Raw genomic sequence first — 18,276 nt, 5'->3', positions numbered from 1 at the left:
TGCCCACCCAGCATCGTGATGCACTTGGGGAGCTACGATAGGCAGCGAAATCTGGTTGTGAATACCAGCTGTAACGGCTAGAGGGATCATCGTGCTAACCACATGATACCTTCATTTTGGTTGAATGATCGTCCACCTCTGCTTCGGCATGTCGGCGTGAAGCCAGCAGCCAGCTGGTCGGTCTAGGCCCTTCACAGGCTGTAGTGCCACGGATTATCAGTAAAGCGCTTTGTGTGGCAATGTATGGGGCAGAAACATGGACATTACTACGAAGTGAAGAGAAGCAACTAGAAGCATTTGAAATGTGGATATGGGGAAGAGTGGAGTGTGGCAAATGGACAGACAGAATAAGAAATGAAGCTGTACTAGAAAGAGTGGGTGAAGAAATGATAATGCTGAAATTGACCAGGAAGAAAAAAAAAGGAATTAGCTGGGTCACAGCTGAGAAGAAACTGCCCACTGAAGGATGCACTGCAAGGAATGGTGAACAGGAGAAACGTCGAGGTCAGAAGAAGATATCAGATGATAGACAACGTTAAGATAGGCTATAAGACATTCAGAGGAAGGCGGAAAGCAGAAAATTAGGAAAGTTTGGAGAATGCTGGGTTTGCAGTGAAAGACTTTCCCTTGGGCAGAAAACTATGAATGAATGATTTCTTTTTAACGTCACTGTTGCACCAACTCAGTAAATAAATGATAACATTGCCAATAAAACATAGTTTGCATTTCTGAAAGTTTCTGAGTCAGGAAAGTTTCTTCAGCAAACTTCAGGTTCGAAAATGAAATACAGTCGAATCTCCATATAAGCCAATATAATGATAAACTCTGCTGAAGCAACAAATTTGAGTGGTCGGTCCCTATCCTGTGCAAGATTAATCCAATCTCTATCATCATATCCCACCTCCCTCAAATCCATTTTAATGTTATCCTCCCATCTACGTCTCAGCCTCCCCAAAGGTCTTTTTCCCTCTGACCTCCCAACTAACACACTATATGCATTTCTGGATTCGTCCATACGTGCTACATGCCCTGCCCATCTCACAGTCTAGATATAATATTCCTAACTATGTCAGGTGAAGAATACAATGCGTGCAGTTCTGTGTTGTGTAACTTTCTCCATTGTCTTGTAACTTCATCCCTCTTAGTCCCAAATACACTCAGGGACAAAAAAAAACCGGACACTTCTATATTTGCTTGTATTTTGTTGCCAATTATTTCAAAATGAAACAAAACCCATTTGAACAAAATAATGTTCCATTTAGCACCTTATACGACAACATTTGAAAAAAAAAAAATTTCTGATGAGAAAATTTACAAAAAATTACAAAGGGCGTATAACTATGGCATCGTTTGGTCTAACTGTTTTTTCATTTTATGGTGCCTTAAACATTAAAAACTCTTTTTAGTAACGGGTATTACCCCCTCTGGCTTGAATGACTGCATCCATACGTCTTGGCATGCTGTCAATTTGGTTAGCAATGTCTTCTTGAGGAATAAGTTCCCATTCTTCACCAAGTGCTCGCCTCAACTCTTGTAACGATTCTGGTCTCGGTCGTCTATTCTTAACATGCCGTCCCAGCATGTCCCACACGTGTTCAATTGGGTTCATGTCTGGACTCCTTGCAGGCCATGGAAGAACATGGATTCCCACTTCTTGGAGATAATCTCCGACCGCATGGGCAATATGCGGCCGTGCATTATAATGCATTAAAACAAAATTATCGCCTACAAATTGGCCAAATGGCACAACATGATCACCCAAATATTCATTTATATACCTATCAGCTGTTAGTCTTCCATTTTCAACAAAAACCAACTCTGTACGAGCATCAGTACACACTCCTGCCCAAATCATCACTCCACCACCTCCATACGGCACATTTTCGGAAATGCAACACTGTGAAAATCGTTATCCCCTCCTTCTCCAAACTCTTTCACGTCCATCAGGTGAGCACAGATTGAAACGGGACTCATCGGTGAACAGAACACAGCTCCACTGTCCATTTCTCCAATCCCTGTGATCATTTGCAAAATGCAGTCGTTCAACTCGATGCATCCTGAGAAGTCTGGGACCAGTTGCAGGTCTACTTGATATCAGTCCACTTGCTTTCAACCTCCTTCTAACTGTTTTGGCCGAAATTGGGCGTTCATGCATGTTAACAAATTGCTGGGCTACACTAGTAGCTGGCAGGTTGCGCACCCTAAGAACTCTCAACACCATATACCTGTCTTCATTTGGATTTGTAGCTCTTGGACGACCCGAACCTGGTCTTCAGGTATATTCTAGGGTCTCTCTATACCGTTTTATGGCATCATGAGTTGTGCTTCTAGCCATATTCATAACATTTGTAATGTAACGTACACTGCGTCCATCATCGTAAAGGGCTACAGCTTGAGCCACATCTTCAGGTCGCATCTTGTTTTAAGACAAATGTTATACAACCCCACTTAAACTCAGAAAATGTAAAAATAAAGAAATAACGAATGATGATAATGAAGCACAAAATGATTGAGACAAAATTGTTATAGCTGAGACTCTGAAAGCAAAATTGGAATATTTAGTTGTAATGGCTTGTTTATAAAACAAAAAACAATCGACAATGTATACACGTCTCCATAACAACAGATGGCTATCATAATATTGTATGAGAAGATAATGTTTTGCAAAATACCAGCAAATATTAAAGTGTCCGGTTTTTTTGTCCCTGAGTGTATTTTCCTAAGCACTTTATTCTCGAACACCCTTAACCTCTGTTCCTCTCTCAAAGTGAGAGTCCAAGTTTCACAACCATACAGAACAACCAGTATTAACAACTGGTAATACCAGTATAACTGTTTTATAAATTCTAACTTTCTGCTTTTTTGAGAGCAGTTTGGATGACAAAAGCTTCTCAACCGAATAATAACAGACATTTCCCATATTTATTTTGCGTTTAATTTCCTCGCAAGTATCATTTATATTTGTTACTGCTGCTCCAAGATATTTGAACTTTTCCACCTTTTCGAAGGATAAATTTCCAATTTTTATATTTCCATTTCGTACTATGTTCTGGTCACGAGACATAATCATATAGGCCTACTTTGTCTTTTCGGTATTTACTTCCAAACCTATCTCTTTACTTGCTTTAAGTAAAATGTCCGTGTTTTCCTAATCGTTTGTGGATTTTCTCCTAACATATTCACGTTATCCACATAGACAAGCAGCTGATGTAACCTGTTCAATTCCAAACCCTTTCTGTTATATGGGTCGTCCATCTCCTGCCAAATGTTGACCTAATTTGCGGCAAAATAAAACTCATAATACTGAAATAAAATGCTTACCTTACTGTAGTAATTGCTGGAAATGGTGACCTTCGGCTTTCAAGCATGCTTGACATCGCTTCAACACATTCCCAGACACTTTTTTTAGTTCATTTTCACTTATGTGATGCACTATATGGGTTTAATATGGTTTCAACTTCAACAATTTAACAGCTGTTGAACTGAGGTTTTTGACACCCCTACTTCCTGGGCTAATCTGCGCAAAGATTTCTGAGGACTTCGTTCTAATCAAAAACCTATCCCATCTAATATTTCCTCAGTTAAGACTCGTTTATTCACTCGACGCTTCTTATTTTGAACTCGTTAAATTTCTTTATGAGTCTGTATATTGTTTTCTTATTTGGCACAGGACCATCAGGGAAACGACGTCTGAATTTATGGCAACACGTTCTCCACGTAGGTATATTTGACGAAAGTATTGCATATAAAAATGCAATGCACTGAATATTGACTTAAGAGCCATGGGAATCCATCATAACTAGCAAGAGCATAATGCATCATTCCCGTCTGCCAACCAGTTTTCATGGTAGTGGGGGACAACTTGGCTCGAACACTCTGTAGTTAAAACCACCAGTGGAGTATTCACCCTACAAATCAATCAAGGAAAGGAGGATCTGGGAGAATATCATAACTTATTTGAAGAATTGAAACACCATCCAGGCAGGTTAACGCAACAATGTGAACTAATAATAAAGCACACTTGTTGCTCCTAATTTTGTCGCCATTTTCTTCCACTCACTAGCCGAAACATCTCGGTTGTGGTGCTGTTTATGTCGTTTATCCCATATAGCTGAAGTATTCAACATTAAATCTATTAGTTCGTCTTTCATAGTTTTCAGAAACAAGGTACATCACAAATCTCAGTAGTAAAACAAATAGATTATTACAGATCACACATAGTGCACGGATAGTCTTGATAGTATGGTCAATTTTTATTTTTTATTTTTTATTTTATTGGGTTATTTTACGATGCTGTATCAACATCTAGGTTATTTAGCGTCTGAATGATATGAAGGTGATAATGCCGGTGAAATGAGTCTGGGGTCCAGCACTGAAAGTTACCCAGCATTTGCTCGTATTGGGTTGAGGGAAAACCCCAGAAAAAACCTCAACCAGGTAACTTGCCCCGACCGGGATTCGAACCTGGGCCACCTGGTTTCGCAGCCAGACGCGCTGACCGTTACTCCACAGTAAAATGGAGGAAGATGTTATGCCACAAACCAAATCAGGAACAAGCATACAACGATGTTTTTCTTTCTGCAGCGACGAAAACACAAACTTTCTTACTAGAAGAATCTATGTAAAGATTATTTTTTGGTCGTACAGAATATATCTGTTATGGTAACAATATTTGAGGAGAAAAATTCGCTCCGGCACCAGGGATCGAACCTGGGTCCTTGGTTCTATGTACCAAGTGCTCTCACCACTGAGCTACACCAAAGTCCAATCCACAGCACCGGATCGAACCCCCCTCCTCCAGTGTTTTTCCCTATATATATTCTGTAGGACTAAAATATAATAATCTTTACGTAGATCTTCTAGAAACAGTCCATATTTCTGTACAGATTACTGTGCATATTACTGTGGAATCCCGGCCACAAAGTCACTCAACTGAGTGCGCTCTTCGTATAATGGCAGTTGACAATATAAAATGTCAAAATACATGCCCAACTTGGAGTCAGGCCAAAAAGGGAAAAACACTAGAGGAGGGGAGTTCGATCCAGTGCTGTGGTTTGGACTTCGGCATAGCTCAATGGTGAGAGCACTTGGTACGTAGAACCAAGGACCCAGGTTCGACCCCTTGGTATCGGAGCGAATTTTTCTCCTCTAATATTAACAAACTTTCTTGTAATCCTGCTAGACCTACATGTAAACTGCCTGGGTGAATTGTCGCGAGCATCTTTGACATGTGTTTTCCATTTAATAATAATAATAATAAAGAGAAAGAGCACCCAATGGGTATTTAGTTATTTATTCTTTGCTATATTGTGTCAAAAGACTTCTTCCTTTTCTCACATCGAAGGATATGGTATCGTTCACACATTTTTGCACATAACGAACACACACAGTTGTCACTGGGGTCGTGGTATCGATTGTTGCTGCAGATCTTGTTGTGGAAGCTGTGTACCGCTAGTCTCGTCACTAGATGGCGGAGCTAGAAGTTTGGTCCCTTCTGCATCTGTGGTGAAGAATTCTTCCCATATCTCCTGCTCTTTTTATTTCCTCTCATCGATGGCTGCCTTCATGCCTTCAGCTGGGCTGTCATTTGTATCGCTAGTTGTAGCCTGATTTCCTCAAATAGAAAGGTTTCCTTTGTCATGACGTATATTAATCTCGAGGCTGTGTATTTTGAGAGCCCAAGTACTCTTTTCAGGTACCTCGCTTTGATGTTCTCTATGTCTGCCCACTGCTTTTTTGTTAGGTATTCCGCTATCAGAACACAGAACTGATGTGTTTTCCATTTAAATCTGCATTTTTGAATTATAAGGAGGTGACAACCAGGTATCGACTGCCATGTAAACCTAGACCACAAGCAGCGCTGCATCTTTGGCATCTGTTCTCTATATGCTAACTTTCAGAAAGTGATTGGGAGTAGAGAAAAACTTTTGCTTGAGGCAAGTTTCTTTTTAATTATAAGGAGGTGACAACCAGGTATCGACTGCCATGTCAACCTAGACCACAAGCAGCGCTGCATCTTTGGCATCTGTTACCTATATGCTAACTTTCAGAAAGTGATTGGGAGTAGAGAAAAACTTTTGCTTGAGGCAAGTTTCTTTTTAATTATAAGGAGGTGACAACCAGGTATCGACTGCTATGTAAACCCAGACCACAAGCAGCGCTGCATCTTTGGCATCTGTTACCTATATGCTAACTTTCAGAAAGTGATTGGGAGTAGAGAAAAACTTTTGCTTGAGGCAAGTTTCTTTTTAATTTCTAAGGAGGTGACAACCAGGTATCGACTGCCATGTCAACCTAGACCACAAGCAGCGCTGTATCTTTGCCATCTGTTATCTATATGCTAACTTTCAGAAAGTGATTGGGAGTAGAGAAAAACTTTTGCTTGAGGCAAGTTTCTTTTTAATTATAAGGAGGTGACAACCAGGTATCGACTGCCATGTAAACCCAGACCACAAGCAGCGCTGCATCTTTGGCATCCGTTATCTATATGCTAACTTTCAGAAAGTGATTGGGAGTAGAGAAAAACTTTTGCTTGAGGCAAGTTTCTTTTTAATTATAAGGAGGTGACAACCAGGTATCGACTGCTATGTAAACCCAGACCACAAGCAGCGCTGCATCTTTGGCATCTGTTACCTATATGCTAACTTTCAGAAAGTGATTGGGAGTAGAGAAAAACTTTTGCTTGAGGCAAGTTTCTTTTTAATTTCTAAGGAGGTGACAACCAGGTATCGACTGCCATGTCAACCTAGACCACAAGCAGCGCTGTATCTTTGCCATCTGTTATCTATATGCTAACTTTCAGAAAGTGATTGGGAGTAGAGAAAAACTTTTGCTTGAGGCAAGTTTCTTTTTAATTATAAGGAGGTGACAACCAGGTATCGACTGCCATGTAAACCTAGACCACAAGCAGCGCTGCATCTTTGGCATCCGTTATCTATATGCTAACTTTCAGAAAGTGATTGGGAGTAGAGAAAAACTTTTGCTTGAGGCAAGTTTCTTTTTAATTATAAGGAGGTGACAACCAGGTATCGACTGCCATGTAAACCTAGACCACAAGCAGCGCTGCATCTTTGGCATCCGTTATCTATATGCTTTCAGAAAGTGATTGGGAGTAGAGAAAAACTTTTGCTTGAGGCAAGTTTCTTTTTAATTATAAGGAGGTGACAACCAGGTATCGACTGCCAGGTAAACCTAGACCACAAGCAGCGCTGCATCTTTGGCATCTGTTCTCTATATGCTAACTTTCAGAAAGTGATTGGGAGTAGAGAAAAACTTTTGCTTGAGGCAAGTTTCTTTTTAATTATAAGGAGGTGACAACCAGGTATCGACTGCCATGTAAACCTAGACCACAAGCAGCGCTGCATCTTTGGCATCTGTTCTCTATATGCTAACTTTCAGAAAGTGATTGGGAGTAGAGAAAAACTTTTGCTTGAGGCAAGTTTCTTTTTAATTATAAGGAGGTGACAACCAGGTATCGACTGCCAGGTAAACCTAGACCACAAGCAGCGCTGCATCTTTGGCATCTGTTATCTGTATGCTAACTTTCAGAAAGTGATTGGGAGTAGAGAAAAACTTTTGCTTGAGGCAAGTTTCTTTACAAGATTTATTGAAATGAAGTATGTTTAATTTGTTCACATGCAGCGGATAGAAGTAACAAGACGGAACTGAGGCTAAAAAAAAATATAGCACGTGGCTGAGTGACAATAGTGGGGTATGGAGCCACAGATTGGAATTGGTCTGGGAGCGATTCGAAGCTAAGCACACAGCTTCACTTTGGTCTGTTGTACTCCACTCGCACCTGTCAATCTCTCGTTCATATACAGTCCATGGCAGCGTTTCTCAAACTTTTTAAAAGTGGGGACCACTTCTTTAAGTCAGAACAGTGCCGCGGCCAATCTTACTCTTGTTCCCTTCGAAAGTAAATTTATAATTTTTGTAGCATATTTTAATACCAGTATACTTATATTTTAAATTAGAATTAATTAATTAAAATTAATTAAATCAACTAATTTTATATTAGTATTAGCTTATTAAGTTAATGTTAATAGAAGAAAATTCATTTTCGTTTTTTTAATAATTCAAGGCTGTTAGAGTAATCTTAAGAAGGATATTCGGAGCAATTGAAACAGTGGATGGATGGAGAGCCAGATATAATAATGAGATATACGAACTGTACAAGGAATCGGATTTGGAGGCGCACATAAGATGTCAAAGACTGAGATGGTTGGGACACGTCACAAGGATGGAAACAACAAGGAAAGTGAAGATTGTCTTCAATAACAACCCAGATGGAACCAGATTAAGAGGAAGACCGAGAACAAGATGGTGGAACTGTGTACAAGTGGATGTGAATAGATTAGGAATAAGGAATTGGAGGGAGTTGGCGATGGATAGAGAAGGATGGAAGAGAGCCATAGAGGAGGTTAAGGCCCACCTGGGCTGTAATACCAAATAAGAAGAAGAAGAAGAAGGCTGTTAGAGTTTGGATAATCTTTAACTTGTTAACTAAAAAAAAATTAAAATGTTGGTATTCACATTAATGAGATGAATGAGCCTGTCGATTCTTACACAGTTGTTCTAGGCCTACATTTGAATGACTAGATATTTCTTTAATGGCACTAGAATCACTGATATTAATATCGTCACACACAGCTTCTGAACTATTAGCAGTGCCTAAATGAAGCATATCATCACGTTCCTTTCTTTTCAAAGATCCGGACGAAGCTAGTTTTTCATTATGCATAATGGGCACTATTTAACAGAGACATAGGCAACTACTAGCGTGTACCAAACAAGAAAGATTTAAAGTCATAAATACATGATAAAGTTCGGCACTGTGGTCCTCTGTAATGAATTCAGGTGGTCCCTGGCTGGGTTACAGGTGCAGCACCAGAAATGCAGGGAAAAGATGGCGAGAAACGCCATGTTCATAGTGTTTTAAATCCCTCTTTTGTTGCTGAGAGTAGAGTGGGAAGTCGATAGAAGGGTAGGGTAATAAATTTCATAAAATGTCAGTAGTGGGAGAAAAAGTGAAAGCGATTGCCATGTGTAATTTCCAATCTTTGAGATTTTCAGCTATAATGTAATTCGCAATTCATTTTAATTTTATTTCTTCTTCTGTCTTTTTTGGAGGACCACAAGAGCACACCTCGAGGACCACAGATGGTCCACGGACCATAGTTTGAGAAACGCTCGTCCATGGGAACTAATTTTTATCACAATAATGCTCCAATCCAAACACCTCAATTAAATGAATATGTGGATGATATTAATTTGATGGGAAGAACAACACGAAGAGTTAAAGAAATATTTGAAGATCTGAGTAGAGAAGTTAAGGAGATTGGCCTTAAAATCAATGAACAAAAGACGAAGGTAATGGTACAGGCTAGGAGAAGGAAATATACAGATGAACAGCTCGTTCCGGAAGGATCCAAAGTGGAGATAGTGAATGAATTTAATATCTTGGCATACATCTAACCAACAAAAATGAGGAAATGGTAGAAATACAAGAATACAGACTGCCAATAATGCATATTTCTCAGTACTTCCCATCTTCAGAAACAGGGACATAAACCAGAGATTAAAGGTAATACTTACTTACAAATGGCTTTTAAGGAACCCGAAGGTTCATTGCTGCCCTCACATAAGCCCGCCATCGGTCTCTATCCTGTGCAAGATTAATCCAGTCTCTATCATCATATCCCACCTCCCTCAAATCCATTTTAATATTATCCTCCCATCTACGTCTCGGCCTCCCCAAAGGTCTTTTTCCATCCGGTCTCCCAACTAACACTCTATATGCATTTCTGGATTTGCCCATACGTGCTACATGTCCTGCCCATCTCAAACGTCTGGATTTAATGTTCCTAATTATGTCAGGTGAAGAATACAATGCGTGCAGTTCTGCGTTGTGTAACTTTCTCCATTCTCCTGTAACTTCATCCCTCTTAGCCCCAAATATTTTCCTAAGCACCTTATTCTCAAACACCCTTAACCTATGTTCCTCTCTCAGAGTGAGAGTCCAAGTTTCACAACCATACAAAACAACCGGTAATATAACTGTTTTATAAATTCTAACTTTCAGATTTTTGGACAGCAGACTGGATGATAAGAGCTTCTCAACCGAATAATAACACGCATTTCCTATATTTATTCTGCGTTTAATTTCCTCCCGAGTGTCATTTATATTTGTTACTGTTGCTCCAAGATATTTGAATTTTTCCACCTCTTCGAAGGATAAATCTCCAATTTTTATATTTCCATTTCGTACAATATTCTGGTCACGAAACATAATCATATACTTTGTCTTTTCGGGATTTACTTCCAAACCTATCGCTTTACTTGCTTCCAGTAAAATTTCCGTGTTTTCCCTAATCGTTTGTGCATTTTCTCCTAACATATTCACGTCATCTGCATAGACAAGAAGCTGATGTAACCCATTCAATTCCAAACCCTGCCTGTTATCCTGAACTTTCCTAATGGCATATTCTAAAGCAAAGTTAAAAAGTAAAGGTGATAGTGCATCTCCCTGCTTTAGCCCGCAGTGAATTGGAAAAGCATCAGATAGAAACTGACCTATACGGACTCTGCTGTATGTTTCACTGAGACACATTTTAATTAATCGAACTAGTTTCTTGGGAATACCAAATTCAATAAGAATATCATTTAATACTTCCCTCTTAACCGAGTCATATGCCTTTTTGAAATCTATGAATAACTGATGTACTGTACCCTTATACTCCCATTTCTTCTCCATTATCTGTCGAATACAAAAAATCTGATCAATAGTCGATCTATTACGCCGAAAACCGCACTGATGATCCCCAATAATTTCATCTACGTACGGAGTTAATCTTCTCAAAAGAATATTGGACAAAATTTTGTACGACGTCAACAAAAGTGATATTCCTCGAAAGTTACCACAGTTGGTTTTGTCCCCCTTTTTAAAAATAGGTACAATTATGGACTCCTTCCATTGTTCTGGTACAATTTCCTTTTCCCAAATAGCAAGTACAAGTTTATAAATTTCGCTATATAATGCACTTCCACCCTCTTGTATTAATTCTCTCTTGTATTAGTCTCTAAATTATATTTACAAAAATTTACAATACAAAAGGTTAATTAATTTTGTTACTGAAAAATTGTTAAAAGGAGACACGCTAAATTGGTAACACTGACTTCAAGTACAGGTACGGGAAAGTTTGAATATTTCTTGCTGATCATTGTGGTTGGTTGTGAGACATGCCTCGTAACACCATGGAGGGGGGGGGGGGGCTTGCCAGAAATTCCTTCTGCCATCAAAGAACTTCACGCTATTTTCTTTTCCCCCCAAATCATCCTTGCAAAGCCGCAACTGTTGAAGAGCCAAGGAAACATTTTCCTCATCCGTAGATCCTTGGTTACCCTGTCCGAGCACATCTATAGTTGACATGTGCCACAATCTAGCGATTATTGAGCGAAGAACCCAGTATAAACAGTACAATTACGGAAGGAAAATTTATTACAGTACAATTAATAATTTTTAATTGTCTTCGAGTAGCTTTGCCACTAGGCTAAGCATACTAATGGGAATAAAGTTAAAAACTTGTACTTACAACTAGTTCTGAATCTAATTTGATCTCCTTATCTATGGAATACCACCCATTACCAACAGACCTTGAAATTTTATCTTATCAACTATAGGTCTAATCCAGCACTGACAGGCGACAGACTAAATGGGCTAGCGTTCTACCTTTATACGCAGAGAGAAAGAGAGACATCAAGATGGAAAGAGAGAACAGAAAGAGATGAGGTATCTGGATTCGATTTCTGAGAACAGCTATACTAAATGATGTCATTCATAATTTCCGTCGATTCCAGAATGAAAAAGGGGTAATGTTGCTTCACTAATTGTGGTTGTTTTGAAATCGACAGAGATGGTTATTATGTGAATGTAGTTATATCCGTAATTAATATTGTTACGGTAGCCAGCATTACAGGCAATTTGGCAGTGTCAAATAAGCCTAAAAGATAATTAATTTACACTACTAATGTAATCAGAAACAGTAACCATTTCTGCCGATTTTGCAGAATCCACGATTAGTTACAGTTTGGCGAACATTACGGAAAAAGGGAACAGAAGTATTTTAAAATAGTAATCACAATCATTTTGTGAAAAATGTAAACAAGTTAATACTGCCTAACGAATCTTTGGGTAGGGACTGCACTGAGAGATGACAAGAATCGTACTAAAGTAGTTATTTGGAATAGTGCCTAAAATTAAATAAATTCAAAATCTGTATAATCAAAACGTGGTTTCTGATTATTCGTGAATATCAACATCTGCATAACTTAAGACCTGTCGCTGAAGGTACCGTAACTGTCTTGCAGAACACTTGTAGCTGATAGGCTATGTTGAAAATTTTAGTGTTGCCAAATGTGAATGCTGTGTCAGTAACTCTGAAGAAATAAACGTAATAAACATTTTCGAAACCCCAGCAATATGGCTATCGCCAAAACAACATTAAAAACATTAGAATGTAAAATAACACATGACTTAAGTAGTCACAGAACAGCACTGTCTGTGCACAAAATTGAAACGGATAAAACTCAAGAACTGAAGTTATCCTTCAGCGCTAACATTAAACAACCTTTAAACGTTACAGAGTTTAATAAAAACTGAGAAACCAACATGATTCAGTTGCACTATGAAACATTAAAGAAAAAATATAACAAATTAATTTATGCAACGTATTATACTGTCATAATTAGTTTAGAAGACAGCAACACACCGTTATTATATTCAGATAAATTAAATTACTCTTTATCTTTATACCCTATAGGTAACTCCAACTTCATTGATTACCAAGAGACTAAAGTTTTTCCAAACAACTTCTCTTGAAAGTTCATTCTTTTCACAATAAGTCATGCATAAAATCTGTACCATAGTTAACAAACAATAAACTTAAATAAATTAGTCAATCAAGAAGAAATGTCACGTTGAATCATAGATTAATTTCAATTTTAGCTTAAGAATGTTGTGATAAAACCAATAATTTAGACCTACATGTGTAATGGTGTGTGAAGGAAAACGTGTTAGGCCTAATTCTCTAACTCATGATTAGGAACTAAGTCTTAATAATTAACTCGTTGTCAATGTACTTAGAGCAAAATTCACATTTAAATATAGTTAGAATAGAGTTTCCACTTATTACTAGTCAAAATCAAGTCGAATTATCACGAATGAACTCATATTTCAAATACCTTTGACACATACTAACCACTTTCTTTGACAACTCCTTATCCAATTCTTTATATTCATTATTCCATACAAGCCAGTGTAATGGGTATTCGCTTTTTATAAAGTCAATGGAAGGCATTTCAACAGAACAGTTTTTAACAACTTCTCAATTACAAATTAATTTGACACTAGAACTTATTTCTTGGGTCCATCAAAAGAAACCTTTCTGCTTCTGCACACTCCAGACCAATACCAAAGAGATTGTAAATGTAAATGGGGGGTGGGGCATATTCACGATATTCATCCTAATAATAGACTACATTCAACGTGATTCAACCATTCAAGTTCAAGGGGAAGAAAAACTTATAACCAGCAGTCTCCATAAATACCACCTCTATGAAATCTCACGCACTACTGCAGTCATATGAATATTTTTAAAATAAGTTTATATTATGTTCATATAATGATTCATGTAATCGTTACTTTTTAGTTATAAATATACCATACTACTACCTTTACAGAAATGGAGTTTTAATTACATGAATATAATATATAGGTCCTATAGTAAATAGTTTGAAGTTGACTTTTGAGGTTAACAGTCTGTGATTATGTCTGTGGGAAGAAAGTCGTGATTGACGTGAATGGGAGAAGCATTTATTAAGTACAGTCATCCTTTTGTGGTGTGTATGTCAAACGGTGGGTGGGAGGTTATTAGGACCATATTAATGGGATGTTATAATGTCAATTCCGATGTCCCGAGGGAAGTTGAAGAATGTCCAAGAATGCGCCGACTGTGGATCATCGGGTGAGTCAGTATGAATTCACTTGTAATTACCAAATTTGACTTCAGCAACAAGTGGAATTATTTATAAGTACTACAACCATAGCGAGTGACTATAGCAAAATATATACTGATTTAATTTCCCTTTTAAAATTAACAGTTACAGTAAATTAAAGAAAAAATGTAGTCCGTAACTATCAAATCAAGAAGGTATTGACCTTCATTCATAATAAATAAATGATAAATTATTACAGACAGACTAAAAGTGTACCTATCAATATTGTAAACTTCATCTCTATCGACATGTAAATATACTATTCTGTTAGTATATTTTGCAACAATAATGTATTTGGCATACACCTGTTATTTATGATTTGACAGTACTGAAATCAAGACTGATTTTATAGATTTGTATTCTATCATAAAGCATTGTAAAATAACATTGTTAATCATTTAATTAATTAATTAAATGTTAATCTAGTTGTATTGGGAATTGAAAAGATTGTTATGTCATCCGTAACATATTGAGATTAATATTGTGTTTATACTCCATGGCTTTGACAGATTGATAAAACAAGTGGATTGACTACATTATCTTTCTTACAGATCCATCTTGGGCGTCAATTAATAGAGGAATTCTTTTGTGTGATGAGTGCTGTAGCATTCATAGAAGTTTAGGCCGTCATATTTCTCATGTCAAGTCTTTAAAGAAAGGATCATGGTGTCCAACATTGCTTCAGATGGTAAACACATTGAACAGCAATGGAGTCAACAGTATTTGGGAACACTCGCTCTTAGACCCAACACATTCAAAATCTGGAAGAAGAAAACCTCAATCCAAGGATCCTTTACAGTAAGTGTCAAAGTTGAGAGAAACTTAGTTTAGTGATGGCTTTCTGAGTACAGCATTATTTTCTCAGTGTTACAACATAAAAAGAGCTGGGTAATGATTAAAATAAAACTAGCCCATCATTTAGTTTTGTTTTAAAAACAAACTAACTATAGGCCCTATAGTTAGTATACCGGTATTGTAGATTAGATTAGGCTACAGTTGCACAGAAGTGAAGATGTTTTCTTCTTTTGGTCATAATTTAGAACCCTGAGCTTCTTTGGACAACTTTGACATTCCAAATGTATATTAAAATCTGCTATGGTCAGGATGTTAGTTAAACTACCTATCAATTTTCTTCCTCCTCCTCCCAAGTATGAATGTTAAAATGCTAATATAAAAATTATTACCGTAAATGTTATTCTCATTTAAAAAATCGCTGATCTTTCTCTTATTTAAATTTATTAGAATGTACTACATAGCATGTTTAGATATTATGAAGTGAACTTCGTGTACCTTTATCATTTAAATTGACTAAGCTTATTGTGTTACTTGTTACTTTAGCCCAACCAAAGCAGATTTCATCCGGGCAAAGCACCAGATGTTGGCTTTCGTATTCCGCCCAGGGAAAGATGACACCTTACTGCTGGAAGATGACCTGAGCAGACAACTTCACTCAAGTGTTCGGACATCCAACTTGGAAACTAGTCTTCGCCTGCTTTCACAAGGAGCAGATCCAAATTATTTCCATGAGGTGAATATTTAAACTATAACGTGTAATTTTTCTTATAAAATTCACATTAAAACCTCACTGTTTAACTCTTATCTACCTCTAAAAATAGTCTGATTCTAGTTTCTTCCATTTGAAACAATCTGATGTATGTACTGTACATGTTTCTTACTGGTACATTTTTTAATTTAATATGTTTTCTAATGTTATGTAATACATAATCATTGACTGGAAACTTAATATGTATAAAGGAAATAAAAAGAGAAGATGTCTAATATTTTGGACTTAATAATAGAGAGGAGGATTGAAGTCAATATTCTATTTCCATAAGTAAAACATCTAACCATTAATGCAGAAAGCATCAACAAGGAAGGAATATTAATAAAGAGTATCTTCAATTTTGGTCTATACTTACAAATGGCTTTTAAGGAACCCGGAGATTCATTGCTGCCCTCACATAAGCCTGCCATTGATCCCTATCCTGAGCAAGATTAATCCAGTCTCTACAATCATATCCCAATTCCTTCAAATCCATTTTAATATTATCCTCCCATCTACGTCTCGGCCTCCCCAAAGGTCTTTTTGCCTCCGGTCTCTCAATTAACAAACTATATGCATTTTTGGATTCGCCCATATGTGCTACATGCCCTGCTCATCTCAAACGTCTGTCAATTTTGGTCTATATTATGAGAAAAATATCTGTAAATCTAGGAGTATATTTATTTACATACTAGCCGTACCTGTGCACTCCGCTGCACCCGTTAGAAATAAATATAAAGTAATTACATAATTAAAATAGGACATTTGATCCAGGAAACACTCGTGTTCGATAGAAGGATAAATCGTTTATTATGTTACTTAATTTAAATTGCATCCATATAATTAAAATGCGATCATTTTGGTCCAGAGACACTCATTTGGTGCAATGACAATTCATTTAACATGTTTCTTAATTTTTATTACATGCAACCATAGTTTAATGAAGATTGACATCATTTAGATTTAATGTGTAATTGTGTATATTTTATTTTACTTGTTATAGGTTTCCATTGAATTATGGTAATAACTTAATTTTAACCCTTGTTTTCTACATAATCAGTAAATGGCGCTTGGCCCACTATGCTACTGAACCCTTCAAATAACTTAAATTATATTATATAATATTACATTACATTGCATATTATATTATATCAGAAGTTACTGTAATAACATTATAGCATTATGTCCATCTAGAGAAACTACACTTTCCAGTGGTGAAATAATAATTAATTATACAAAAATCGGTTGATTTAGCTTCCGATATTACTTCATACAAACACAGAAACATTGTCTGTAGGCTATCTTTCATAGCTTTCGATTGTTGCTGTCCAAGGCCCCTTATAGACGAAGTCATTTGTTTTTTAATTCATTACACGGCCTTAGATGGCAGTTATTTTAATTTTAAAACTCATTTATCTCATTAAATATCAGTCCCATCAAATTTTTTCAAGGAATAAAACTTATCGCAAATTATTTTTAAAGAAACTTTTGTTATGTAACATTTTTCACAAAAATCAATAATAAGCGAGATATTTCGATAACCCCCCTTTTAAATAATGTATTTTGAATGCCATATAGCCTAAAATCTAAGTTACAACGAACTTAATTTATATTCCAGTTTTCATCGAAATCCGTTCAGCCATTATCGCGTGAAAAGGTAACAAACATACAGACAGACAGACAGACATACAAACAAAAATTTCAAAAAAGCGATTTTCGGTTTCAGGGTGGTTAATTATATATGTTAGGACCAATTATTTTTGGAAAATCGAAAATTACCATAAAAATTTCGGCTACAGATTTAATATTAGTATAGATAAACATGAAAGTGTCTTAATTTTCGCCAAAGAATCAAATAACTGTAATATATAATTTTTTACGTTTCTTATCAAATCTATGAACACTGTATAATTGGCCTAACATGTGTGGTTTATCTTTGAATATAAAAGAATCACATGTTATTAAAAATTGCATATTCATGTGTAGGTTAATGAACTCGTGATGTACCTAGGGAAATTCTGTATTAGAGGTTCTCTTTGTTTCTCAGGAAAAGGGAACCACACCTCTTCACGTTGCAGCAAAGGTGGGTCAGGTTTATCAAGCTGAACTCCTGGTGGTTTATGGAGCTGATCCTGGGGCAGAAGATAGTCAGGGAAAAACGCCCGTAGACTATGCTAGGTGTGTTGCTGAATTACATTCCATACAAAATCTAACAAACTGCGTATCATCTTTATTTTCACAATAAAATGGTCACTATTGGTGTTTCAGGTCAGCAGGGCACAAAGATCTAGCAGACCGTCTTGTTGAGTGCATGTATGAATTAACAGATCGCTTGGCATATTATTTATGTTTACGGAAACCAGACCACCAGATGGGTCAACATTACATTGTTCCAGAAATATCAGACAGTCTAGAGTTAACAGAATATGCTAAGGCCGCCAGAAAGAAACTTCAAAGGGTAAGATGTATATACAGTTTGTAAAGGAAGCGCTGGGGTTTATTCCATCTGGAAGAATTCCAACTTCTTTAATTAGTAGCATTAGCCACGCATATTTGTTACGCATGAGGGTTAGCAGTCACGTCTTAATGCAAGACTTCTATTTCTTGCCCTGTGTGTAGAAGCTGACTGACGTCCTTTTAATGTATGGAGTTATTCAAAAGTCAGAAAACTGTTGAGA

The 18,276-nt window shown here is 37.0% G+C and overlaps 2 protein-coding genes across 5 annotated transcripts in view; one reads left to right on the top strand and one right to left on the bottom strand.

Annotated features, from left to right (window-relative positions):
• The window catches only part of LOC138714740 (ankyrin repeat domain-containing protein 13D), a 67,593-nt gene extending 54,106 nt beyond the window's left edge, over positions 1-13,487 (bottom strand). Inside the window, exon 1 of one of the 2 annotated variants that reach the window (XM_069846846.1) lies at positions 13,260-13,487. In XM_069846846.1, the coding sequence (XP_069702947.1) occupies positions 13,260-13,358 (99 nt within the window). In that variant the 5' untranslated portion in view covers positions 13,359-13,487. The remainder of the gene's footprint in view (positions 1-13,259) is intronic. The other variant, XM_069846847.1, reaches the window with a different exon arrangement.
• Positions 13,488-13,802: 315 nt separating this feature from the next.
• Positions 13,803-18,276, top strand: part of Git (ARF GTPase-activating protein GIT1) — a 33,731-nt gene continuing 29,257 nt past the window's right edge. For 2 of the 3 annotated variants that reach the window (XM_069846845.1, XM_069846843.1), the window contains exons 1-5: positions 13,804-14,024; positions 14,607-14,853; positions 15,394-15,583; positions 17,646-17,776; positions 17,867-18,056. In XM_069846845.1, coding sequence (XP_069702946.1) covers positions 13,958-14,024; positions 14,607-14,853; positions 15,394-15,583; positions 17,646-17,776; positions 17,867-18,056 — 825 coding nt within the window. In that variant the 5' untranslated portion in view covers positions 13,804-13,957. Of the gene's footprint in view, positions 14,025-14,606; positions 14,854-15,393; positions 15,584-17,645; positions 17,777-17,866; positions 18,057-18,276 lie in introns of all 3 variants that reach the window. The other variant, XM_069846844.1, reaches the window with a different exon arrangement.

The sequence above is a fragment of the Periplaneta americana genome, chromosome 15 (assembly GCF_040183065.1).
Source record: "Periplaneta americana isolate PAMFEO1 chromosome 15, P.americana_PAMFEO1_priV1, whole genome shotgun sequence".
Lineage (NCBI taxonomy): Eukaryota > Metazoa > Arthropoda > Insecta > Blattodea > Blattidae > Periplaneta > Periplaneta americana.
This window is presented reverse-complemented; position numbering and strand designations above follow the sequence as displayed.